The following is a 27,125-nucleotide window of genomic DNA, read 5'->3' on the forward strand; positions in this document are numbered from 1 at the left end:
AAATCTTCAGTGACTACAGATAATGAAAGTGAAGAAGATACCCTCATTGGCCTCGCAGCTCTGCAAAATATTATGAAGAAGAAATCCAAAGCAGACTGCAAAGATTCTCTTGACATCTCTTCTTGGAAAAGAGAACCTGATGGGAGACTCTGATCAAACTGTTGTGGCACCCTTACGAGTCCTTCAGATGGGAGAAAGTGAGTCCATATGGGATTATAAGCCCTGGACTCGTACGGAACTTTTATCTATAGTTAAAAGTTTTCCCAAACCACAGGAAAACTCTGTCAAATTTGCTGAGGAGTTTCTGTTAATCTGTGAAACCTATGAACCCTCTGAGACAGATCTCCTCCAACTGTGTAAATTGTTAGCTCCTGCCAGTTATTATGAAAAATGGTTGGCTGCCGCAGACTGGCCAGCTGAGGCACGCCACTCAACCATAAAAAGTACTGGCCCAGATTCGGCATACAGAGACTGGTGTATGGCTCTTTGGAAGTGCCTGCATCAAGCCATTCCCAAAGTGTGGTCTCCTAAAACAAACTGGACAGCAATACGTTGCTGTAAGCAAGGGCAAGGAGTAAGCCCAGGCGACTGTAGGTCCCGGCTAACTGATATTTTTCCTACAACATTCAGGAATACAAGAGCCTGATGTAAATGGGCAGGGGGCCTTGGCACATGCATTTGTTGATGGTCTTCTCCCTGCCACAGGCAGCATGTTAAAACAAATAAGTGTGGGATGGGAGACTGAAACCACGGACAAATTGCTGGCAGTAGCAGAGCATTGCCACCGCACTTTAAAAGGAAAGGAGGAACAGTCCTCCCAAAAGTTAATGGCTCTGCAGATACAGCATTATTCAGGACTAAGCAGACCACACCGGGGACAGGGACGAGGTTGCGGAAGGGGGCAGGGGGCTGGATTAACTGGGGTTTGTAACTACTGTAAACAGCCTGGACACTGGAAAAAAGAGTGTCCAAGACGACCTAATAATTGTATGGGAAATCAAGTGAACCCCCGCTGGTTCCTCCAGCTGATCCCCAACCCTATTTTTCACCCCAACAATGATGGGATGCTGGGGAACCTCACAAAGTTTTAGCTCCCTTATTACCTCTGTCCCCTACTGGAGAATGTGTCCTGACTGTAAATGATCTCTCTCTCCCTTTTCTTGTTGATACTGGAGCTTCTCTTTCTACAATCCGCACTACTGAATTGCCTGAGGTTCCCCGATCTGGAAAATCTGTGTCTGCTGTTGGCATTACAGGGATCCCTACCTCTTTTCCCCTCTCAAAACCTTTGTCTGTTCAGGTCGGTCCCCTCTCTGAGGAGCATGCATTCCTCCTCTCTGATTCCACCCCTGCAAACCTTCTGGGACGGGACTTGCTATGCAAACTTGGCTGTTCTATTTACTGCTCGCCTCACTAGGTATGAACTTTTGCTGCTTTCAGCCTCACATATCACTATTAAGCGCTGCTCCCGGTTAAACCCTGCTACCCTCCTTCCTTTACCTAGTGATGGTGAACCCCATGACTGCCTTGCAACTGTCTCTGCTATCACTGTCCCGCGCCCCGACCTTTCAGATGTACCTCTCCCTAACTCTGACCTGGTATTATTCACTGATGGGTCCTGTTATAGAAATGACCAAGGCCACCTTCTTGCAGGGTACGCTGTGGTCTCTCTCTCTGAGACCATAGAAGCTGCGCCCTTACCCTCTGTGACCTCTGCCCAGGTGGCTGAACTGATTGCTCTAACCCATGCGTGCTTTCTAGCCGAGGGGCTCTCTGCCACTATTTTTACTGATTCTCGGTATGCCTTTGGGGTTGTGCATGACTTTGGCACCCACTGGCAGGCTCGAGGTTTTCTTACCTCTACTGGTACCCCTATCAAGAATGGCCCCTACATTGCCGCCCTCCTGTATGCAGTTTTACTACCGTCTGCCTTGGCAATTGTTAAGTGTACTGGCCACTCAGCGGCAGACACCGAGGTGGCAAAAGGTAATGCACTTGCTGATCATAGAATCATAGAATATCAGGGTTGGAAGGGACCCCAGAAGGTCATCTAGTCCAACCCCCTGCTCAAAGCAGGACCAATTCCCAGTTAAATCATCCCAGCCAGGGCTTTGTCAAGCCTGACCTTAAAAACCTCTAAGGAAGGAGATTCTACCACCTCCCTAGGTAACGCATTCCAGTGTTTCACCACCCTCTTAGTGAAAAAGTTTTTCCTAATATCCAATCTAAACCTCCCCCACTGCAACTTGAGACCATTACTCCTCGTTCTGTCATCTGCTACCATTGAGAACAGTCTAGAGCCATCCTCTTTGGAACCCCCTTTCAGGTAGTTGAAAGCAGCTATCAAATCCCCCCTCATTCTTCTCTTCTGCAGGCTAAACAATCCCAGCTCCCTCAGCCTCTCCTCATAACTCATGTGTTCCAGTCCCCTAATCATTTTTGTTGCCCTTCGCTGGACTCTCTCCAATTTATCCACATCCTTCTTGAAGTGTGGGGCCCAAAACTGGACACAGTACTCCAGATGAGGCCTCACCAATGTCGAATAGAGGGGAACGATCACGTCCCTCGATCTGCTCGCTATGCCCCTATTTATACATCCCAAAATGCCATTGGCCTTCTTGGCAACAAGGGCACACTGCTGACTCATATCCAGCTTCTCGTCCACTGTCACCCCTAGGTCCTTTTCCGCAGAACTGCTGCCTAGCCATTCGGTCCCTAGTCTGTAGCTGTGCATTGGGTTCTTCCGTCCTAAGTGCAGGACCCTGCACTTATCCTTATTGAACCTCATCAGATTCCTTTTGGCCCAATCTTCCAATTGGTCTAGGTCCTTCTGTATCCTATCCCTCCCCTCCAGCGTATCTACCACTCCTCCCAGTTTAGTATCATCCGCAAATTTGCTGAGAGTGCAATCCACACCATCCTCCAGATCATTTATGAAGATATTGAATAAAACCGGCCCCAGGACCGACCCTTGGGGCACTCCACTTGATACCGGCTGCCAACTAGACATGGAGCCATTGATCACTACCCGTTGAGCCCGACAATCTAGCCAGCTTTCTACCCACCTTATGGTGCATTCATCCAGCCCATACTTCCTTAACTTGGTGACAAGAATACTATGGGAGACCGTGTCAAAAGCTTTGCTAAAGTCAAGAAACAATACATCCACTGCTTTCCCTTCATCCACAGAACCAGTAATCTCATCATAAAAGGTGATTAGATTAGTCAGGCATGACCTTCCCTTGGTGAATCCATGCTGGCTGTTCCTGATCACTTTCCTCTCATGCAAGTGCTTCAGGATTGATTCTTTGAGGACCTGCTCCATGATTTTTCCAGGAACTGAGGTGAGGCTGACTGGCCTGTAGTTCCCAGGATCTTCCTTCTTCCCTTTTTTAAAGATTGGCACTACATTAGCTACTGCAAAACATGCCGCCACTATAAAACCTTCACCAGAAGTGTTTCTTGGTCCCCTCTCTGTCTCTGTAACGCCACCATCCCTGTCTCATCTCGCTCAGCTCCAGGATTCTGCCCCAGAAACAGAGAAAGACTCCTGGAGTGCTTTGGGTTGCTCTGTGCATTCTGATTCCCTTTGGCGATCGCCCACCGGTACCTTTGTAGCCCCCCTCTCACTCTACCCGTCTCTAGCAGCCCTGCTACATGGTGTTTCGCATGTTGGCAAGGAGGGGATGGTCTCTGCTATGAGTAAGGCGGGGTGGTGGGCTCCCCATTTCAACCCGCCACTGTGCCGCTTGTGTTACTTGTCAAAGCCACAATGTAGGCAAATCTGTAAAAGTAACACAAGGGTTCTGGGGTTTGCCTCAAGCACCTTTCCTACACTGGCAACTTGATTTTGTACAAATGCCAAAGTGTCAGAAATATGAATTCATTTTAGTTATAATATGTCTGTTTTCGGGTTGGACTGAAGCCTTTCCCTGTTGCAAAGCTGATTCATTGTCCGTTGCAAAATGTCTGTTAAACCACATTATCCCTACCAAGGGAATTCCTGCCACTTTGTCTAGTGACCGGGGAACACATTTTACTGGAAAAATTGTTCAACATCTAAACCAGGTATTACATGTCACCCACCTGTTGCACTGCCTTTACCATCCACAGAGTGCAGGGGCAGTTGAAAGGCGAAATGGTGTGCTTAAAAATAAGCTGGCAAAAATCTGTAGTTCCATAGGGTTAAACTGGCCAGCTGCTTTATCACTGGCCCTTATGGAAATTCGGTCATCCCCATCCCAGAGACACAAATTGAGTCCATTTGAAATCATCATGGGACGCCCTATGCGAACAATGGCTAGACCTAAACCTAGCCCCAGCCCCAGCCCTAAACCTAACTCACAGCATGCTCCTTCAGTACTGCAAAGGGTTAATGCAAGCTGTGAGCTCCTTCCATTCGCAGGTGCGAGAAGCTTGGCCGACAGAACCCACCTCTGCTGCCTGTCACACTCTTGAGCCTGGTGATTGGGTCTACCTGCGGCACCACCTTCGGAAGCACGCCTTGGAACCCCGGTGGAAGGGTCCATACCAGGTACTGCTCACCACCCAGACAGCGGTGAAATTATCCGGCATCGCTGCATGGATCCACGCCTCACAGTGTAAGCCAGCGCCACCTCAAGGGGACCAAGCACCTCTGCAAGACCACGCAGAACCAGCTTCAACCCCAGAAGACAAAGAGGAACAGCCTGCAATACCTTACAATCTGCGCTCTCGTAAGGGTTGCCAGAAGCAGAGGGTAAGCAGACAGCAGGACCCAACAAACAAGAAGCAGTAGTGAGCCTAGCGCCTGCTGCCTGGTGGACGTAAAACCATGACAGCGGTTCCCTCGAAAGGGGTTATCGGAACCAGAAAGGGTCCTGCTTCCAACATGTGTCCTTTGAGAAGCTTAATCCTCAGCTACTGTGTCCTGAGGGTCTGGGGAATCCAGAGTGCTAATCTAATGTTATTAAATGTCACCAGTGAAAGTAATGAAAAAGAATGATTGATGTATGGAATCCAGTAAGTCATTGGTCATGGGCGTAGCCTTGACCAAAAGGGGGGATTGTGGAAGTATAACATTGTATAAGTATAGCGTTGTATAAGGGGACATGCTGGATACATTGTATATGAAAGGGCATGCCAAAACATGTTACAAAATATCTGAGGGAGCACATGTAGGGACAGTTAGCTTTTGAATGGAGAAGCAATTAAGATAGAGCCAGCAGGTCTAAGAAACAGGCATCAGAATGGAAGGTGTGAAGGGCAATTAGTTAAGTTAACTGGAAGCTGTTAAAGGAGATTGTTAAGGGTGGCAGGTGGATCTCGAAGGGTGGTGACTAAAATCTTTTTTCTTCTTTTGTCTGTAACTTCTCTGTAACTTGTTCTCCAAAAACTGTATAAATTAAGAGACACAAGCCCCGCTTGGGGGGCTCACTTCTAAATGTATTAGCAGAGCAGCTTTGCTAATAAAACAGAATGGTCTGATAGATTGTGAGTCTGAGTAAAACTTTGACACTACGCCCATATGTTTGGGGACGGCATTTCCACCTGCAAACCAACCATGCTGCACTACAGTGGCTTCATACCGCCATGGGAAATAACAAAAAACTTATTCGGTGGAGTTTAGGTCTCCAAGATTTTGATTTTGACATCCAACACAACTCAGGAGCTTCTAACGAAGTGGCTGATGCACTCTCCCGTGAAAGTTTCCCAAAATCAACTGGTTAAAATCATCCTTGAGATGTGGAAAATATTGTTAGTCTTTATACAGTTAGTAGTATATTTAGAAGTGCATGTGTCTTATTAACTCTGTTTTCTCCTAGAGCTCCAGGAAGAAATCACAGCCAGTGTTTCACCCTATCTGTGATTTAGGGGCATGTCATAAATATAAAGGGAAGGGTAACCACCTTTCTGTATACAGTGCTATAAAATCCCTCCTGGCCAGAGGCAAAACCCTTTCACCTGTAAAGGGTTAAGAAGCTAAGATAACCTCGCTGGCACCTGACCCAAAATGACCAATGTGGGGACAAGATACTTTCAAAGCTGGAGGGGGGGAAACAAAGGGTTTGTCTGCCTGTGTGACGCTTTTGCAGATAAGGAATGCAGCCTTACAACTCCTGTTACGTTAGTAAGTATTCTAGCTAGAAATGCGTTAAATTTCCTTTTGTTTAATGGCTGGTAAAATAAGCTGTCCTGAATGGAATGTATATTCCTGTTTTTGTGTCTTTTTGTAACTTAAGGTTTTGCCTAGAGGGATTCTCTATGTTTTGAATCGGATTACCCTGCAAGGTATTTATCATCCTGATTTTACAGAGGTGATTCTTTTATCTTTTCTTTAATTAAAATTCTTCTTTTAAGAACCCGATTGATTTTTCATTGTTCTTAAGATCCAAGGGTTTGGGTCTGTGTTCACCTGTACAAATTGGTGAGGATTCTTATCAAGCCTTCCCCAGGAAAGGGGGTGTAGAGCTTGGGGTTTTTTTTTTTTTGGAGGGGGGGGGAGACATTTCCAAGTGGGCTCTTTCCCTGTTCTTTGTTTAAAATGCTTGGTGGTGGCAGCATACAGTTCAAGGACAAGGCAAAGTTTGTACCTTGGGGAAGTTTTTAACCTAAGCTGGTAAGAATAAGCTTAGGGGGTCTTTCATGCAGGTCCCCACATCTGTGCCCTAGAGTTCAGAGTGGGGAAGGAAGCTTGACACCCTGCCTTTCTGCATTTCTCCCTATGGAAATAAAAGAGAGAGAAAAGTGGCATGGGAATGAAAAACAACCCCTCAAAAATTCCAAGAAAAAAATTCATTTTTATTAATTCAAAAAATGTCACTGAAAATGCATCGCATTTTCCACCTAGCTCTACAGTGCACTTTCTCCACTAATATTGTAATTGCTGGAGTGCCCCAGACACTGGACTACAGTAGCACTGCACTGAACCAGTGCAGCTGTGTTTTCCAGCACCGATAAGGTGCACTTGTGCAGATCTCTTGCTTAAGAGAGACCCTGGAGTGGAAAAATACAGGTCAAGATTGAGGTGCATCAACAGTAACATGTGGAGCGCTCAAAACAGGAACAGTGGGAACCAGGTACAAGGTCAGAATTGAGATGTGATGGCAGAACATATCAAGCCAGAGCAGAAAAGTAATATTACAACACTGCTGAAACTACGACTAGAATGCCGTGCCCAGTTCTGGTATCTACACTTAAAAAGGATGCTGAAAAATTGGAGAAGTTCAGAAAAAAGCTATAAGAACTATTTAAAGTCTGGAAAAAATGTGTTCCAATGACAAAGGAGTTCAATCTATTTAGCTTTTAAAAAGAGATGACTTGATCAGGCTTCATTAAGCACCTGCTTGGAGAGAAGAGATCTAATAGGAGCAGACAAACACAAGATCCCCAATGGCTAGAAGCTGAAGTTAGCCAAGGTCAAAATGGAAATAATTTGCAAATGTTTAAACAGATGATTATTATTTACATTGCAGTAGTGTGCAGGAGCCCCAGTCACAGAGCAGGGCTTCAGTGGCCGGGGCACTTTACAAACAAATCACAGACAGTCCATGCCTCAAGGGGCTTAACATCAAAGTATACAACAAAGGCCAACAGACAGACAGAAGATACAGATGGGGAGGAGAACAAGCTAACAATGAAACAAAACTGTTCAGCATGGAAAGCAGCAGTCATAGCACACCAGATGCTTAATCATTATCAATTTTCTTGTAGGCATCATGGTAGAGGACAGTTAAGAAGAGAATTTAAGGACAACAATGAGATAGCTTCGAGAATATTTATGGGAAGCTTTCCCCATTCCTGAAGGAGGCAAGGAGAAAGTACAAAGGTGGTCATCTGAAAATGTTAACAAATGACTGATGAAGTCCAGTACTGTTGACAGAGGAAAGGTGGAGATAGATGTCCAATAATACATAAGAGGAGATAGGCAGGACCTTAAAAACAAAGATGAATAGTTTGTTTTTGATTAACCACTGGTCGGGATGTGGGAAATTTCTCATCACAGTGTCTTTAAATCAAGGTTGGATGTGCCTCAAAGATAAGCTGTGGCTCAACAGCAAGTTGTTGGACTTGATACAGGAATCCTCATCAGTGGGTGAAATTTTATGGTCTTGTTATTAGGAGGTTAGACTAGATGATCATATTGCTCTTCTCTGGCCTTAAAACTCTATGAATATGAATGTGTGAAATTGTCTGTGGGATACCCCTAGACAGTGTTATCACTCCTTCACTTTCATGAGCCATATTATTTTCAAGATAAACAAATCCTATTCCCATCTGAATGCCTAATTCAGAAGTCCAAATGGATTTTAAGAGCTAGTCTAGTTTTTGTACTGCTACATAATTTTAGAAATCGACATAGTAAATGTATAGCTATAAACTGTATTGATAGAAATACCTTTATACTGGTATAACTAGATCTGTCCACATTAGGGGGTTGTACTGCTTTAATTATATTGGTTTCTACACAAAAAGAAAAGGAGTACTTGTCGCACCTTAGAGACTAACCAATTTATTTGAGCATAAGCTTTCGTGAGCTACAGCTCACTTCATCAGATGTAGGTCACGAAAGCTTATGCTCAAATAAATTGGTTAGTCTCTAAGGTGCCACAAGTACTCCTTTTCTTTTTGCGAATACAGACTAACATGGCTGTTACTCTGAAACCGGTTTCTACACAGCTATTGTTGTGGAGTACAAAAGCCATGTCCAGACAAGTTCTCAGGAAAGTAAAAGAAACAAACTGATTAGAATCTTAACCTCTGATTAACAGTGGGATTGTAAGCACATTAGTCTGAGGTTTCTGATGATAACATTTAAACTGTCAGAAGTCAGTGTAAAGAAGAACAGGAAATTCACACCTCTCCATAATCTTATGGATGTTACCCCTTCCCTTGTTCTCTTACTATCTCGTTACTCCATTATTATATCATGTTAAATACTGATTTGTAAGTTCCATCTAGCATACCTTTGGCCATCATTGCAAATAATAAATCACAGATCCTCTCAAAGTTGTTTCAGACAGACACCAATGCATTAGTTTACATTCATTTCAAATTCTGAGGGTTATCTTTGCAAACTCAAGGCCTAGACTTAAGAGCCCAGTTATATGGCAATTTCAAAATTACCTGAAATTGTGTGGCAATTTATGCAGCCATGTAATCTGATATGCAAGGTTCTGGTCATAGCAAATGAAGTAGTTTGTCATTTTTACCTAAAAACAGTTACATTGTAGCATAATTAGCAATGAATGGTTGTGTATTTGGGTAAAGAACCAAACCCTTCTCAACTGCTTACTTGTGAGGAAATGTTGTAAAATGAAGCTACATTCTGGGGGGATGTGTTTTGCATAAAGAAAAGCAGAGGGAATTTAGAAGAGTGAAATTATTGATTATTATTCTGTATTATCTCCATCTAATACATCGGGGGGCGGCGAGGGGGAGCAGATAGCTCAGTGGTTTGACCATTGGCCTGCTAAACCCAGGGTTGTGAGTTCAATCCCTGAGGGGGCCATTTAGGGATCTGGGGCAAAAATTGGGGATTGGTCCTAATTTGAGCAGGGGGTTGGACTAGATGACCTCCCGAGGTCCCTTCCAACCCTGATATTCTATGTAGACTATATATACATATACACACATATATAAAATCATCAACATAAAAAAAGACATTTCCAGCTCCTGGCACTGAATGCTTATCTACTCACTTGAAAAACAAGCAATATTTTTTCTGGTTTGTATATCAACCACCAATATGAGGTTCTCGAGTCAAAACTCAGCTGGTTATTTCATGGGTGATAAATTCAAGCTGGAAGACTAAGAACAAATCAACATAAAAGTGTCCCTGCGAACACTTTAATGAAACTGTGTTCTGATAGAGTTCATGGTGTTCAAAGTTTACATGATTCTTTGACCTAAATATATAAAAATGCAATTACAGGAGAGGGGCTGTTAACTTGGAGGAAGAGAAGAAAATCTAAGTGATATCTGTCTCTAAAATGTTTGCCAAGAAAATTCTCTGAATCAGAAGTCTGGACAGTTAAGCAGTATTTACAGCTTTTTACAAGATGAACATTTATAATGTGTAATGAAGTGTCATGAGTATACAATAAAAGCTAGTCACCACAACTACACACACAGAACTACCAAGTGCTGCACACCCAGGAAGAAAGCAGAATGATCTGAAAGCAGCAGAAATGCAAGGTGGCCATGCATTTTGGTGTGAGGGTGAAAGGAATGGTATGACACACCTCACTGCAGCATTTCTGGAAGCGTCTCTCCTCCCCTTTCACTTCCCGTGACACTATCAGCAGAAACTCTGACTGCTGGACCCGGCCATAGCCATACGGGGAACCTATACTGACAAGCTGCAACAATCAATCAGAGCAAAAAACAAAACAAAACCTTTGTAATGCTGGAGCATATAACTATCATCTGAACTGTACAAACAACAGATTGGCTCCTGTGAATTCACTTGCTACTCAAACAGAGTGTAATTATTTCTACTGTGTAAAAATGAAAGCTACAGTTTTTTGTATTCCCCAGAAAAGAATCCTATCTAATATATTTAAAATTCTTGCAGATGGTTACAAAGCCAGTTACGATTTGAAGGCAAATGCCAATTTCTTATCAAAGTCTGATTGTAATAAGTCAGTAAATACTTACTGGATTAGGGGATGGAAAAGTTATGGGAGAAATTCTTATTACAAGGGAACAGCATTGGTAACCCAATATATATTCCCGAGGAAATATATAAAATAAGTTAAAAGGAAAGAGAGTATATATATATATATAAGAATATGAGTCAATTTTTAAAAGGTTAATTTTACAAAGCACCAAGAAGGAACTCTCTTACACAGTGGGGCCAAGCTTGCTTCCATTAAGTCTCTCAAAATACTAGGCCCATACATAGCAAGAATTTAATAATGCTGAAGTTCAGGATGTTTTCAGTTAAATTTTGTAGGTTCTCGTTGGATGAATTGTCTTCATAATGTTCTAATTATGTTCAACACCTAATCCACGCGAAAGCATATGCATGCCAGTGCACCTGACAAGGATTATGGCTTTAGATTAAATTTGAAGAGCTAGATATACAAGCTACTGTGGGACAAGCAGCTGACTATTCAGATTACATACTCATTTAAGATACCACCAATGAGAGGTGCTGGTCCAAAGCAATGATAGAGGATGTAATTTACAGTTCATATTATGTGAATAATTTTGAGGGCAACAGTTAAGTACTGACTTTGTATAATCACTCTACTTAAGAAGGCATTGTTGGACCAGATTTCAGACTATATTCATTGCTAATTTGTATGATGGACACAGTTTAAACAGAAAGGGTATGGACAATGCAAAATTATTTATCAAGTTTCTCATTTTGCACTGGATGATAAATATTTGGTTTCTGTGTTCTTCCAGAGGTGGTAATTAAATCATTCTCTCCAAATCATTCTCTCCACTGGTATGTTTAAAGAAACAGGATGGTAATTCAGCAGTACAAAACCACATTATTTCCTTGCGAGAGAAAGGGTTGGAAGTTAATTAATATGTGTATTTCACTTTTAAAGAAACTGATCCTTCAGTAGTACAAGTCACAAGAAAAACTCAACATTCAGAGAGATCTTTTAAAACCCAACAGACTGGGACAAATTCACAGCTTGTCTGATGGATAAAAATTTCAGCATGGAGAATGAATCTCCATCAAAGGACAGGTCACAAAGAAATGCACCAACAGATATTTCCAAGTACTTTACTGGAAAACAATTCCTAGAGGTAGTTTGTGGAATGTGAACTAATGTAGAAATGTGGTTTGCTAACACTGCTTTCGCTCAATAGCTGATGAGCTTCTTTAGATCCACCAGACCCTGCAACAGGCCCAGAAGTCTGATCATTCTCTCTCCCCCTTCGATTATCACCATTAGGATGTTATTTTAAGATACCTTTTCAAGCATGTTAAGTGAAGAGGAAACATCTTTGACCTATTGATCAAGTACAGCCCTTTAAACCATGTTAAGCCAGGTGCAGGGCTAGCTGGGATGTCAACCCACAGGAAGAGTATGGCCCTGGAGAAGTAGATAACTAACTGTGCATGGTTTTTACTATACACCACAGGGCATACTCCATATTGGGCTGGGTACCATCTCAGAGGAGAGAGAGATTGCACTGAAGGGGCAAAGGGATTTCTCAGAAAAAGATCACACTGTCACCACTGCATTCCCTCTTGGAGATAAAAAAGCTCAAAGGGAGACTCAGAGAACGTTAGAATCACACTGCAACTGGAGGGTATCTGCTAACAGAAAATCTGCAATGCAAACAGAGAATCCTGCCAGGGGCCAACTATGTGCTGGTGGGAAACTGGATGACAGATTGCACACCTGTTGTGTCAATCAACCTTAAACCATACATCCAAAACAGAGCATCGTGGAGAAGAGAAAAAATGAATTAAAAAAGCAAAAAAATTAAAACCAACAGCATTTCCCAAAGAATGCCTAATTCGGAAAGCAATATTAATTCTTTGTCTACGTAACTGCAAAGTTCCCCAGCGTTCAAGCATACTAGTCCCAAAGAATGGGCAGGTAAAGTGGAAGCTCTAATATCCTTGTCTCCTTCAAATAGGAAAAACTCTTTCTGCAAGAAACCAGAAACCAACTTCCTACAAAGAAGAACGTCCAGGGAACTCATTCAATTGTCACATGGATCAAGCAAAATCTAGCAGGTATTCTCAGGAATCTGCCCAAAACAGATATCATCAATATCTGGGCTGCAGAGAGGATCCTTATCACTTGAACTGGAGAACTGAATAATGAGAAGTCATCTGTGCACCTAGATTTCTTTCACCATGGCCACCAAACTGGGTGATCTGAACACCTTGCAAATTTCTAGGAGTGAACACAAAATGTCCCCTCTCATCTTCCTACTATTTTTAGGGCTCATTTTGTTTTTTAAATATGATTGTTATTGAGGGAAGGCTGAGTTAAAGTAGGTTTTACATTTACTTAAATGGCACTAAGCTTTGTAGTCATCTGGATCTCTTCCAGAAGCGAATTCCCAGAACTGTAGACCAGTCACCAAGAAAGCGGTTTCTTAAGCACACAAGTCTCTCTCTGGGGTTGAGTTACATTACTCTGCTGCTGGTAGATGTAGTGACCAGTTATCGTCCTGCAGGGTGAGGCGGTTCCTCAGGTAATTTCTTAATTGCCAAGTTTCCTCAGAGAAAGGTCACTGCAACCTTTAAAATGTGTTACTGAATCTAAAGTGCACTACAGAAAGTTATTTGTAGGCTGTTCAAATTAAGCTTATTTGTCCTAAGCAGAACAAGAACAGAAAACATTCATGGAGTTCACCTGCATTCCTTTGCACAACTGTTTTGATTTATTAGGTGCTAACAGTGGGCTTAGTACAAACATAGAAGCAGTTCAGATTTCAAAGCAAGTAACAGACTCATACCTTATCTGGTATTTTGATGTCCAGAACTGTTCCTACAATGTACAGTACTAATAATTTTTAGCAGATTAACTAGGTAGATTGTTTTAATACTTATGAAAAGTGCAGCATTAGAACTCTGGTCTCCAAAGCTGCCATTTTATCCATAGAAGTTAACACTGCCAAGGCAGCTGCATTAAAAGGTTCCCCCATATTGTTCCCTCAAGTGTGTCTCAGCCCTGTTCTGGAAGGGCCATCTGTAGGGCACAAGAAACATCTAATCCCTTTCACCAGAAGCCTTTGTACCACAGTATAAACTCATAAGAGCTGTGTGATGAAGATATCTACATAGACAAGAATTGGATTGAGATGACTGTAGAACTAGAACATTAATTTTCAGTTACAAATTGGCACACAGATGTCAATATGAATTCCATTCCCAATCTCTTCAGCCATTCACTTCTCAATAATCATTAAATTTGTTTAATGCCTGTATACAGAAAATAGTTTCTAATACATAAAACTTTAAAATTTCTCATCATGAATGTGACTCGGCAGTTTATATCAGGACAATCAATGAAGTCCTCTGTTTATCTTGTTACCTGTTCAAATTTCCAGCCATCGGACATAGTGGAGACCATTTGAGTGAGCTCCTCCTCCTGACACTGCAGCACCCTGTACACGTGTTTGACTGGCACCTTAAGGAAGAAACATCAGACACTCAATACAGCATGGAGTATTCAACAGTGTATACTATTGCTGGGATTTCCTGATTCCTTTAAAAAGATATTAAACAACAAAGACATTCTGAACATCAGAGGATCAGTGGGAGGCTCTAGCTAAGTCACTGGGTTTGGTACTTTTGGCATCTAATGAAGTGTTTGGAATGCTCTTCCTCTCAGTTCTTAACTGGGACCAGAGTCTCCAGCCAACAGCATTCCAGTTACATGGCCCAACATAACGTACGTACAGGAACACTTTTTGGAAGTGACGCATTTTCTTGTTTTTCTTTTGCTTGTTCAGATTCTGTCCATTCATTACCCTTTCAGAATAATCTTAAGACTTGAAACATTTCAGGCATTAAAACTCCTGACACTACACAAATCAGTGGGTATCCTAAAGAATGATACCCCTTTGAAAGTAACTACTCCTGGGGGAATACTGTACCACTGTGTAATGCAGAATTTTGCAGAAATTAATCTTGTGTGTACAGAATTTCCTCCCTCACCCCAGTAATGGGCTGCAGAGATGTTGCTGGACCCGGCAGAGCCCAGCTCACAAGTAGAAGACAAGGCTGGGGAGAAGAGGGAAGGAACTGGAGAGTTCCCAGCACACCCTGAAGGAAGGAGGTGGAGGCGTGCAGAAATCTCCGTGCAAGCCCAGGACTCAGCATCAGGCTGTTTCTCCCTTTGGATCCCTGGGCTCTGGAGGGCAGAGAGTGTGAGCGTCTGAGCTGCGTGGAGCCCTGCAGCTGGCCTCTGGGGAGTAAAGGGTGAGAGTGTCTGGGCTGGGGGCTGGCAGGAGGGGGACCGACGGGGGGGGGGGGCAGGGGGGGAGAAGGGATGTAAGTGCCTGAGCTGGGGGAGGGGGGCTGTGGCTGGGCTCTGGAGGGGAGGGGGCGAGTGCCTGGGCTGGGTGGGGCCCATGGCTAGGCTCTGAGTGGGAGAGGGTGTGAGTGTCTGGCCCCCAGGCTGGGCTCTGGAGGGTGAGGGGGTAGAGAAACAGGAACTGGGTTGTCACAGGGGTTTCTTTAACTCTGTACTCCTGGGGGAATTTGTGTGTGTGTTTGTACTGTTACAGCTATATTTGCTGACAGGTATTTTGAAATCAATTACCAAAATAATTGAAACTGGTGTGATTATGTAGTGTTATTTTGACAAATAAAATTTGCAGAATTTTAAAATATTGTGCGCAGACTTTTTAATTTTTTGGCACAGAATTCCCCCAGGAGTATGACATAGCCCTCTGGAAATCTGGCTGTAATCCTAGGAAAATCCTAATACTAGGCTGTGAGAAGCTGGCTTTTCCACATTGCCCCAAACAGTACATACATACTGTCTGTACAGGATCATATCCCATCCTTTTCCCAAGGTTTAGTTTTTAAATACATAAATAAAATATAATAGAGGCCAAGGTTTCTCCCCAGGCCTATCTGCACCTAGGCTTTCACTCTAAGGAATGTTCAAACCAGATCCTAGACCCTCTCTGCCCAGAGAGCCCCTCTTACCACCTTTACATCCAGGGCAGGGCCTTATCTACTGCAACAAATCAGCAGGAATCTATCAGCATTTCCCTGAAGGGTTCCAGCTAAGAGTGCATCAACAGAAGAACCCTGCCGCTCTTTGACTAGCTGCAAGGAAACCCAGCTATCAGAGCATATCCTAATACCAGCTCCAGGGATATATCACACTAACAACAAATCTTGAACATATTTTCCCCACTTAATAGAGTTTCTCTGCCACATTTACTGCATGTTCATTTTTATGAAGAAAGAGTCATAGATTGATCTGAGAGAGACTAGAATCCTTTCCTGAATATTCACAGCGCTGAAGATGCGGAAGGTAACCCGGCTACAGAAGTATATGACAGGAGCTAGAGGATGCAATGAATAGGCTGCAAGGAAGGATTAGAAGGGAAACTGTTCATACTCTAACAGGAGTGGCTTAAGGAAATAAACCATTAGAGATGTAAAGCTTTGGTTTGTGACAATGTATTCAGCATCACCCTTACAAAAAATAGGGACTGAACCAGTCACACAGGAACTTATCAATTATGTTTCAACCTTTAATCAGCTTCTGGCTCAATGACAGTCTAAGGCTATGTCTATACTGCATATCTTCCAGTGGAACAACTGTGCTGCTACAGCTGGGACACTGTAAGGTCTTCTGTCTAGCTGCTCTCTGCTGGCAGGAGAGAGCTCTTCTGCTGGCAAAATAAAACCACCCCTAACAAGCGGCAGTAGCTTTGTCGACGGGAGAGCATCTCCCGCTAACAAAGCACTGTCCACACTGGCACTTTTTGTCAGTAAAATGTTTGTCAATCATGGGGTGTGTTTTTTCACACCCGTGGCTGACAAAAGTTTTACCAACTAAAGTGCAGTGTAGATGTGGCCTCACACTTTAAAATATACTTGCTTCTCTTGGGAAGCCACTAGGATATGGTTCAATCACAAAGGCTTCTTCCTTTAATAGAAAGCAGATTATTTTAGATTAGATGAGAATGCTCTGGTCATCGTGCATATCCAGTCCTACCCAGGATAAGAATTTAAACAGTAATTATCCCATAGGGAGAGGGTCTCCCATCACCTCATATGTAAAAGATTTAAATCCAAAAGCAGAGAGAATCTGCTGTCACAGCTCTCTGTATCTTCTACACTAAATATCCCTCCAGAGTTTAAATTCCATGACAAGCAGGTTTCTCACACACCAATATCCAGTCATGTTTTCAGTTACTCAAAATCTGAAAGCATTCTAATGAACAAGCGTTTGATAACATTTGGTCATGCCCTTTGGCATCATGCAGGTCACCGGGTACTGCAGGGCACTAGCATTCAGTTTTCTGTCCTTAGTCAGCAGAGCTGAAGCCACAATCCCAAATCTTGTTAGGGAAATGGTGAGTGAAAAAAGCACCTACTCAACATCAGCAGGGGTATGACAAATGAGAACTCTTATGTCAGAATTAGGAAGGTGCGTTAGGAAATGGCCTCACCTGTGAGATTTTGCTGTCTCTCTCTCTTATTTTGTCCTTTACCAATTTTATAAGTGATGTGATGTTGTAGAATTCAGCTTCTTCTAGTACACCTACGAGAAGAAACAATTATGTTTGAAAAGACAGTGTAAACAAAGAGTGCAAGCCAAGGACTCCTAGCCAGTTTCTTGGAAGATCTCTTTCACTACATGGGAAACAGTTTGCCTCATGAGCAGCTGCTTGAACAAGATGAATAGGTCTGACTTCCTTCACTCACATGTAATTCATCGTTTAGTTCATTCTGAAGAACTGTCCTAGAACCAAACCCAGAAAAACTTTACAAGGCCATTTCAGGAAACTTATTCTAGGCTCGAAGTACAAGCACAATTAATGAAGTGTTTTTAAAGGGACACACATACTTTTAGAAATGGCCCAATAAAAAAAATTGATTTTCTAATAGAGTATCCCTTAAACACAGAAACACAATAAATGTCATTCCAGATCAGACCAGGGTTCATCTAAATCCAGTCTGTGAACAGTCCCAGTTGCTTCAGAGAAAGGTCCAAAACATTCTGCAGAAGGCAGCTATGGAATAACCAGGCCACAGGAAAAGCTTCTTCCTAACCGCCATTAGTTAGAGATTGTCTTATGCCCCAACGTTGCTCACAGAGGCCTTTTTTCTTGGCTGCCAACACCACATTGCAGTCTCATGTACAGAGTGCTGTCCATTCTCACTTTCAACATTCCCTGCTTTCTGCCTCATATTGAGCGTGTGTGTTTCACAATATTTTCCCAATTTTAAATTTAAATTTGGTTTCCTACTCATGTTTCTAACCTCTCTAGTTCCCTTTTGTATCATCTCTCAGTCCTCCTATCTCCTCTCAATTTAGTTTCAATAATATAAGATTCAATCAATGCACAAACAAATAGTTAATCTGGATGATATCAGAAAATTTACAGGGAAGCCTAGAATTGCCCCTGTTGGTCAAGGACGTAATTTCTGACAAGTGCAAATACTATCATCAGGTAATTAAAAGTAATGGGATAAAAAGTAGAATAATCTTTCAAAGGAGGTGATGGGAATCCCATTGCTTAGGATACTTAACATTAGACTGGGACAAATTCCTAGAAGGGAGACAGAATAATTCTGCAGTGGCCCCCTCTTGGGGATAGACAGAAGATATACATTTTCTAACTTTTGTGACTATTTCTGACAAGTGCAAAACCATACAGTTCTGGTGTGCAAGACTGGGGAGAATTGACTGGAGCCTCCGTATTGATGGTACATTAGTGGTGGGGAGATCATTGATGTAACACAGTTGGGAGTGCCCCTGCCTGTGGATGTCTGTGTAATTGCAGGGCCAATCAGAGGTTTGTGGTTTGACACAGCATCAGTGTGAGAGGAATACCTCAAGCTGGGGGGACAGAGGGCTCAGCGGTGCCACAGTCCAGGTTGCACCCCATCACATGGATATGAATTGGGGCCCATGAAGGAGTGGATTCAGAAAGTGTGTCCCCTAATTGGTGTAGTCTGCATCTCAGAAGATCCCAGCCCTCACTTGTTTTTTCTTGCTTTACATCTTCAACACCTCATTTCACAGCTATCCTTAAGAATACTGGAAGGGTCTTTCTTTTAAGACCATCAGTACTGTAAGAAAGAGGTAGGGCTGTCAACGTTAAATGATACAAGGCACCTAATTACCATGACTGAATGCGTGCCTCCTAACAGTGTTTCCAGCTCATGGAGCAAGGTCAAGAATCAAACTCAGGTCTATGGACAGCACTAACCAGTCTTATGCTACTCAGTTTTGTCTGAGGCATGGTAGAATGCTGTAGAGATTTGTCTGCAGTGTAACTCAAAAATGAAAATGGAAATTGATTTAATAAGACCTTCCTTCTACAGGCAAGCCCACTTCTCTTTTGTGGTTTTCACAGCAATTACAATACTGCGAAAGAGTAAAGTAAACACGGGATTTGGTTTAAGTCCTACCTTCCTCTGCTAGGTCCTTGTTAATAACGAGTTTTCCATGTCTGAGATAGTTCAGCACTGGCCCAAAGTAGGTCGGGTCTCTGTCTATTAAATAGGCACCTGTTTCATCCTGTTAAAAAAACAAAACAAAAACAAACCCACAACAGCCAAGAAAACTCAGTGGATTAAATGCCCAATAGACTGGTGTGCTCAATTATACACACACACACACACACAGTTAAAAATCTACAGTTAACCAGTTAAATTACATTAGGGCACAGGTTCTCACAAGAAATGTTTTCATGGCCTCAGAGTGTGGCCACCAACTAGTGCTGTTGGCTGCTCTGACAATTTTTCCTAAAATACTCAATTACTTAAGGAAAAACAAATAAATATGCACATACACATGTCCATATCATTGTAATTTATATATGTAGGGTTTTTTCCACAGACTTAATAATAAAAATAATGTACAGTTTTCTCTGTTCCCTACTGGACTTAAACAGAATTGAAACAAATAATGTGTTTTGCATGTTCTTGTCCCTTTTTGTTGTCGTCTCTTGCTTTTTTTCTGTTTTTTTTTTTTTAAAGACTTGCTAGTTAGTAAGTGTATTTCTGTGAAAGGTAATATTTGTATTTTGTTAATATTACTTTTCACAGCAGCAGAGTTGCTAGCTAGCAGGGAGGCAGTAAAAAGTGATATTAACAAACATACATATATCACTTTTCACAACAGACTTACTCAGCCCTTGCAAGCTGGAGGACAAATTAAGCCCTGGATGGGGAGGTGGGTATGGAGGCAGCTGGGAGCCAGAGGTGATGGGGGGGGGTGAGGGGGGGTAAGTCTGGAGACCAGAGCCCTGCAGTTGTGAAGCCAGGGACTGGGCCTGAAGGACGCAGTGGGGCTGGGGCAATGTGTGTGTGGGGACAGAGGGAGGTGAGGTTGGGGCCAGTAGTCACTGGGGCTGGATCACGTGGCCCCACGACTAGAGTCTGGGGTTCAGGACTAGTGCGGGGGGTGGGGGAGGGGGACGACAGACTAGGGTAGGGGCAAAGTAGCTGACAACTTTGGGCCAGGAGTTGAAAGGGAGGAGGATGAAGGGACAAAAGGGGACAGGGACAGATGCGCCTGACTGAAAGGGAGAGGCTTAGGGTCAGCCAGGGTCTGCATGGGGGAGGCTCTCCAATTCCCTAACACTTCCCCCACGCCACCGTCCCAAAAAACTCTTCCATACTTCTCCAACCCACCCCCAACAACCCTCCGGTTCATTCTCAGGCTCCTTCCCAGCAATTATTTCCCTGTTTCTCAGCTCCTCCGTTACCCCTGACTCTCCCACAAGCCTTTGCACTACTTCTGAGGGGGTGCCGGAAATACATTTTTGTTTTGTAATTTAAATAAATTATTACTCAGAGTTCTGTGTTAATATGCCTAGTAAGGACTCTATTTGTCAAGAAACATTTCCTGAATCTTTTTTTCATCTGTATTGTCACAGACATACTTGCTGACAATATTTTGTAATAAATTACCAAAATAATTGAAAATGGCATGATTATATTGTGTTATTTTGACAAATAAAAATGCAGAATTTTAAAATATTGTGCACATAATTTTTAGGTGCAGAATTCCCCCAGGAGTACAGTGGGAATGAAAAACAAAAAGAAACAACCCCCTACTCCCAAGGCCTTCAACTGCATATATAATTTACAATACAGTAGTTTAATCTTTTGTTGTAGGTTGATATACCTAAAACCCCTCCTTCCAGCCTGTTTCAGGTACACGGGGACATCATGGGGTGGAGTATGGTAGTGGACTGAGGAAAGGTTGCTTGTGAACTACATTCAGAGAGCAATCTGAAAGATGTGGCCTATGATCCATGTAGACACATGAGGATCAGGTATTAATGTTTGGATTAAATGTTTACAGTATGGCCTGTAGTGTTCTGTGGGATAGCGAACAAAGCTTGAGAATTTCACTTGAAGAGACATTAGGAAACATTGACTATAATAGGGTTCAAAAAAGAACTAAATAAATTCATGGAGGACAGGTCCATCAATGACTATTAGCCAGGATGGGCAGGGATGGTGTCTCTAGCCTGTTTGCCAGAAGCTGGGAATGGGCAGCAGAGAATGGATCACTTGATGATTACCGGTTCTGTTCATTCCCTCTGGGGTACCTGGCGTTGGCCACTGTTGGAAGACAGGATACTGGGCTAGATGGACCTTTGATCTGATCCAGTATGGTCGTTCTTACTCCCAGTCAGAGGACTAAGGAGACCTGAATCAATACTTCCAGAATTTAAGTTTCCATTTTAAAAGATAGCATTTCAAATGTGAATCCATGTGATCAATGCAGTGTTGCTTTCCCAAGACAGCAGACAGCTCCAATGTTTTAAGCAGCATGGTAAAGTTTACAAAACTGGTCAGTTTCACTAATGCTATTCAGTACTTTGTAGGCTGCAAGAAATTCAAGAATCAAGTGAATTTCATTCTTCTGCTCGGGAATGCTGTAAACTGCAGAACAGATAGGCACTAGAGCTATTTGTAGGGTAGGACCTTGCCAAAAAAAAAGGGGGGGGGGAAGAGGATGGAGGAGGGAATAGATTAGCAGACACCTTTCTCCATAACCACCCAGTCCCTGACAAAGATCTAAAATACCATATACCGACCTCTCCTTCTTGAAGCCAGCAAGAGACTAAGGGAGGGGAACGCAGGCACAAAGGAAGGGCTAAGATGAAGCTATCAAGATACCAAATAGACTATTTTTATTTATTATTTGTAATGCCTGGGGGCCTCAATATGGGATAAGGACCCTATTGTAGTAGGTGTTCCACACACACACAATAAAACAACAGTAACTGCCCCAAACTGTTTACAGTCCAGCACGATATGGAAGATGAAGCCTCCAACTAGGGTCAAGGGCAGGCAACCCTCATAAGAATCCAAGCATACACTCCTTGTAGGCTTGTAAAGCTCTGATTATTCAAACTAACATATGATGAACACCTTCCCTAATTACACCTAAGCTTTTTTTAAAAAAGGAGTCTCACAAGGCAGAAGTTTATGCAGGTGAATTTTCAGGCAGATTGATTTTGTTCTGGTGAAGCTGCAGGTGTACTTTGGGTTTAATGGAAAACTAGACACAACCTTGACTACAAAAAATGACAACAGCTCTCCATAATGAAACTGAGAACAAATGATTATACATGATGGAAAAAATGTATACGGTCTTCAAAAAGGAATTAAGTGACGGGATAACTATTTTGTACAAAATATCTGATTTTTTTTTTTTTAAATACCATACACTGTAAAATTGCTCAGGATATGACCATTACTACATTACAGAAAATAACTATGCTGTCAATGAACCGTAGTTAAGCCATGCAGAGACCAGGTAATGTTTGATAAGCTCTAGCCATACTCACCTCTATGAGCCAAGCTCATAAGTAAGATTTTTTTTTTTGGGTTAAAAATTCTATATAGTTAAAGATATATTATGGATAGGTATGTCAAAAATAGCACATTTATAAAATATATGCATTTAGATAAAACTTATCCATACTAATAAAATCCAAGAGAAACATCTGATGAATGAGTAACAGCAAGCTATAAACATGCCCAATACAAATTAAATTGACTAAAAGAGGACATGATCATGGCATGTATTATAGATGGTATATAGAAGGCAGAGCAGGTAAACATTCACTCTCATTCAATATGGGGTGGTGGAGGGGGGGCATGAAACCAACAGGGAGAAAGTTTTAAAATGATAAGAGGGAGCACTTTAAAAAAAAAAACCTACCCAATGCACAGTCTTTAGAACTCATTGCCATAATACATCACTAACTAGGGTGCTGTATAGCTTGGATGGCCTCCACCTCAGCAGAAGAGAAGCCTGGGAAACAAGCAGGGAGAACTGGAAGTCCTGGCACAGGCAAGGAATTATGATGTGATTGGAACAACAGAGACTTGGTGGGATAACTCACATGACTGGAGTAATGTCATGGATGGATATAAACTGTTCAGGAAGGACAGGCAGGGCAGAAAAGGTGGGGGAGTTGAATTGCATGCAAGGGAGCAGTATGACTGCTCAGAGCTCTGGTATGAAACTGCAGAAAAACCGGAGAGTCTCTGGATTAAGTTTAGAAGTGTGAGCAACAAGGGTGATGTCATGGGAGAAGTCTGCTATAGACCACCGGACCAGGGGGATGAGGTGGACAGTGCTTTCTTCCGGCAACTCACGGAAGTTACGAGATCGCAGGCCCTGGTTCTCATGGGAGACTTCAATCACCCTGATATCTGCTGGGAGAGCAATACAGCGGTGCACAGACAATCCAGGAAGTTTTTGGAAAGCGTTGTGGACAATTTCCTGATGGAAGTGCTGGAGGAACCAACTAGGGGCAGAGCTCTGCTTGATCCTGGTCGAGTTCAGGATCCTGACACAGGGAAGAAAGGAGAGCAGGAGAATACGGACCCTGGACTTCAGAAAAGCAGACTTTGACTCCCTCAGGGAACTGATGGGCAGGATCCCCTGGGAGAATAACATGAGGGGAAAAGGAGTCCAGGAGAGCTGGCTGTATTTTAAAGAATCCTTATTGAGATTACAGGGACAACCCATTCCGATGTGTAGAAAGAATAGTAAATATGGCAAGAGACCAGCTTGGCTTCACAGTGAAGTCCTTGCTGATCTTAAACACAAAAAAGAAGCTTACAAGAAGTGGAAGATTGGACAAAGGACCAGGGAAGAGCATAAAAATATTGCTCGGGCATGCAGGAGTGAAATCAGGACGGCCAAATCACACCAAATCTGCATGCGAGAGTGCTAAAGGAGTTGGCGGATGTGACTGCAGAGCAATTGGCCATTATCTTTGAAAACTCATGGCGATCGGGGGAGGTCCCGGACGACTGGAAAAAGGCTAAAGTAGTGCCCATCTTTAAAAAAAGGGAAGGAGGAGGATCCTGGGAACTACAAGCCAGTCAGCCTCACCTCAGTCCCTGGAAAAATCATGGAGCAGGTCATCAAGGAATCAATTCTGAAGCACTTAGAGGAGACGAAAGTGATCAGGGACAGTCAGCATGGATTCACCAAGGGCAAGTCATGCCTAACTAATCTAATTGCCTTCTATGACGAGATAACTGGCTCTGTGGATGAGGGGAAAGCAGTGGACGTGTTGTTCCTTGACTTTAGCAAAGCTTTTGACACGGTCTCCCACTGTATTCTTGCCAGCAAGTTAAAGAAGTATGGGCTGGATGAATGGACGATAAGGTGGATAGAAAGCTGGCTAGATCGTCGGGCTCAACGGGTAGTGATCAATGGCTCCATGTCTAGTTGGCAGTCGGTATCAAGTGGAGTGCCCCAAGGGTTGGTCCTTGGGCCGGTTTTGTTCAATATTTTCATAAATGATCTGGAGGATGGTGTGGATTTCACCCTCAGCAAGTTTGCAGATGACACTAAACTGGGAGGAGAGGTAGATACGCTGGAGGGTAGGGATAGGGTACAGAGGGCCCTAGACAAATTAGAGGATTGGGCCAAAAGAAATCTGATGAGGTTCAACAAGGACAAGTGCAGAGTCCTGCACTTAGGACGGAAGAATCCCATGCACTGCTACAGACTAGGGACCGAATGGCTTGGCAGCAGTTCTGCAGAAAAGGACCTAGGGGTTACAGTGGACGAGAAGCTGGATATGAGTCAACAGTGTGCCCTTGTTGCCAAGAAGGCCAATGGCATTTTGGGATGTATATGTAGGGGCATAGCGAGCAGATCGAGGGATGTGATCGTTCCCCTCTATTCAACACTGGTGAGGCCTCATCTGGAGTACAGTGTCCAGTTTTGGGCCCCACACTACAAGAAGGATGTGGAAAAATTGGAAAGAGTCCAGCAGAACGCAACAAAAATGATTAGGGGACTGGAACACATGACTTATGAGGAGAGGCTGAGGGAACTGGGATTGTTTAGTCTGCAGAAGAGAAGAATGAGGGGGGATTTGATAGCTGCTTTCAACTACCTGAAAGGGGGTTCCAAAGAGGATGGCTCTAGACTGTTCTCAGTGGTAGCAGATGACAGAACAAGGAGTAATGGTCTCAAGTTGCAGTGGGGGAGGTTTAGGTTGGATATTAGGAAAAACTTTTTCACTAGAAGGGTGGTGAAGCACTGGAATGTGTTACCTAGGGAGGTGGTGGAATCTCCTTCCTTAGAAGTTTTTAAGGTCAGGCTTGACAAAGCCCTGGCTGGGATGATTTAGTTGGGGATTGGTCCTGCTTTGAGCAGGGGGTTGGACTAGATGACCTCCTGAGGTCCCTTCCAACCCTGATATTCTATGATTCTAAGAGGGACAAACTCCTTGGGGACAGGCTGGCAAGAATAGTCAGGAGAGTGGTTAAACTAATAGCAAAAATGAAGGTATTAAAATGAATTAAAATGAACTTTACATGTTAACTAGTACAATACAGCAAGATTTACTGTTTGTAGGCCTTTCTACTGTACATCAGCCATGACTTTTACAGCATCTATAATTCCTCAGGTTTCTGATCTTCAAAGTTTGTTCCAATTGTTGTCATCCCTACTCAGGGTGGATCAAAAAATTGATTTAAATTTTTTTTTTCAATTTGTTGAATTTAATTTGAATACAGGTTTATTGTTAAAAGTAAACCTATTTAAAATTAGATTGTCAATTTGAAATTTATTTTAAGGCCTAAACTCACTTTAGTCTATTAAAATCTTTTAAATTAAACTAAAAAAGTTAAGAGGTATAGCTATAAAAACTAAGAATCTGAATAAATTTAAGTTAAACTATATAAGTGCTTAAATAAATATGTATAAATATACTGTATCTTCCTGGTTTGCAAAAAGATGCACCAAAATCAGTGTAAAAGCTATATTTATTTCAAAACAGCTTGTTTTAATGGTTATGATGCTCAACTTTTCGTTAGGAAAATAACTAAAAGGTATAAATGCAGAACATGTTTAAAATCAGTGATTTAACATAAAGGTTTTCTGCTTGCTGATTTAAATAATGATTAAAATTGATGACAGTCATTCTTCATGAACTAAAAAGCCAAAAGGGATCATTGCGATGTCTAGTCTCTCCTCCTGTGTGACACAGGCCAGAAGACTTCCCTGAGTTATTCCTGTCTGAATTAGAGCACATCTTTTAGGAAAATATACAGTGTTGATTTAAAATCTGTCAGTGATGGATAATCCACCATAACCCTTGATAAATTGTTCTAATGCTTAATTACCCTCGCTGTCAAAAATGTATGCCTTATTTCCAGTCTGAATTTGCCTAGCTTCAGCTTTCAGCCACTGGATCGTGTTATACCGTTCTCTGATAGATTGAAGGAATTTCATTTCTAAATTTTGTTCCTCACGTAGATATTTTTAGATTATGATCAAATCACCTCTTAACCTTCCCTATGAGTTTATTCACTGCCCAGCACAATGGGGTTCTGATCTTGACTGTACTGTACTAGTGCCAAAAGAGATCAATTATTAATGATAATAAAAAGCTTAATGCAACAAAGTTGTGGAGTAAATTGAAACTCAGGAAATGCAAGAGTTTAAGATAACAGCTATATTCATAAGGTTGCTTTGCATATGAAGATTTTCTATTACAGGGGCTAAATGAGTGGCCTGGTTACCCAGCAGTTCCTTTTGAAGTCAATGACCTCCCTGGGAATTGCTAGCACTCAGTATTTTTGAAGTTGTACAACAGCTGCCCTATATAACTAGGATCTTATGGCTCCTCAGGAAAGGAACCGTGTCCTCATGTGTGTTTGTATGGCACTTAGCACACTGGTTACCACATTACAAATAACCACCCCCCAAACCGCAAATGGAGTGAAAGTGGATCTTGGTTTATCCTTAGACATAAGGATTGGATTACAGAGAGGACTGCACCTTGATGACACTTGCATTTTCCCTGTTCTCTCAAGTGAGCTGCACTTGATAAATGCCCTGGGCACAGTATGCAATAGAAAAGCCAATTAGTAGAACTTTGCGCTGCTGCTGATCCTTTGACAGAGAAGCAAAGATTCTTCCTGCAGGCTGGCCTGATAGATATGTGGGAGTAAAAAC

At 42.5% G+C, this 27,125-nt stretch overlaps 1 protein-coding gene across 2 annotated transcripts in view; it reads right to left on the reverse strand.

The window, feature by feature from the left end:
- The window catches only part of LOC140918024 (BTB/POZ domain-containing protein KCTD5), a 68,382-nt gene that overhangs the window by 29,688 nt on the left and 11,569 nt on the right, over positions 1-27,125 (reverse strand). For both annotated transcript variants that reach the window (XM_073361566.2, XM_073361567.2), the window contains exons 2-4: positions 19,076-19,184; positions 17,107-17,198; positions 14,001-14,096 (exon numbers count right to left, since the gene is read on the reverse strand). In XM_073361566.2, coding sequence (XP_073217667.1) covers positions 14,001-14,096; positions 17,107-17,198; positions 19,076-19,184 — 297 coding nt within the window. The remainder of the gene's footprint in view (positions 1-14,000; positions 14,097-17,106; positions 17,199-19,075; positions 19,185-27,125) is intronic.

The sequence above is a fragment of the Lepidochelys kempii genome, chromosome 10 (genome assembly GCF_965140285.1).
Source record: "Lepidochelys kempii isolate rLepKem1 chromosome 10, rLepKem1.hap1, whole genome shotgun sequence".
Classification (NCBI taxonomy): Eukaryota; Metazoa; Chordata; order Testudines; family Cheloniidae; genus Lepidochelys; species Lepidochelys kempii.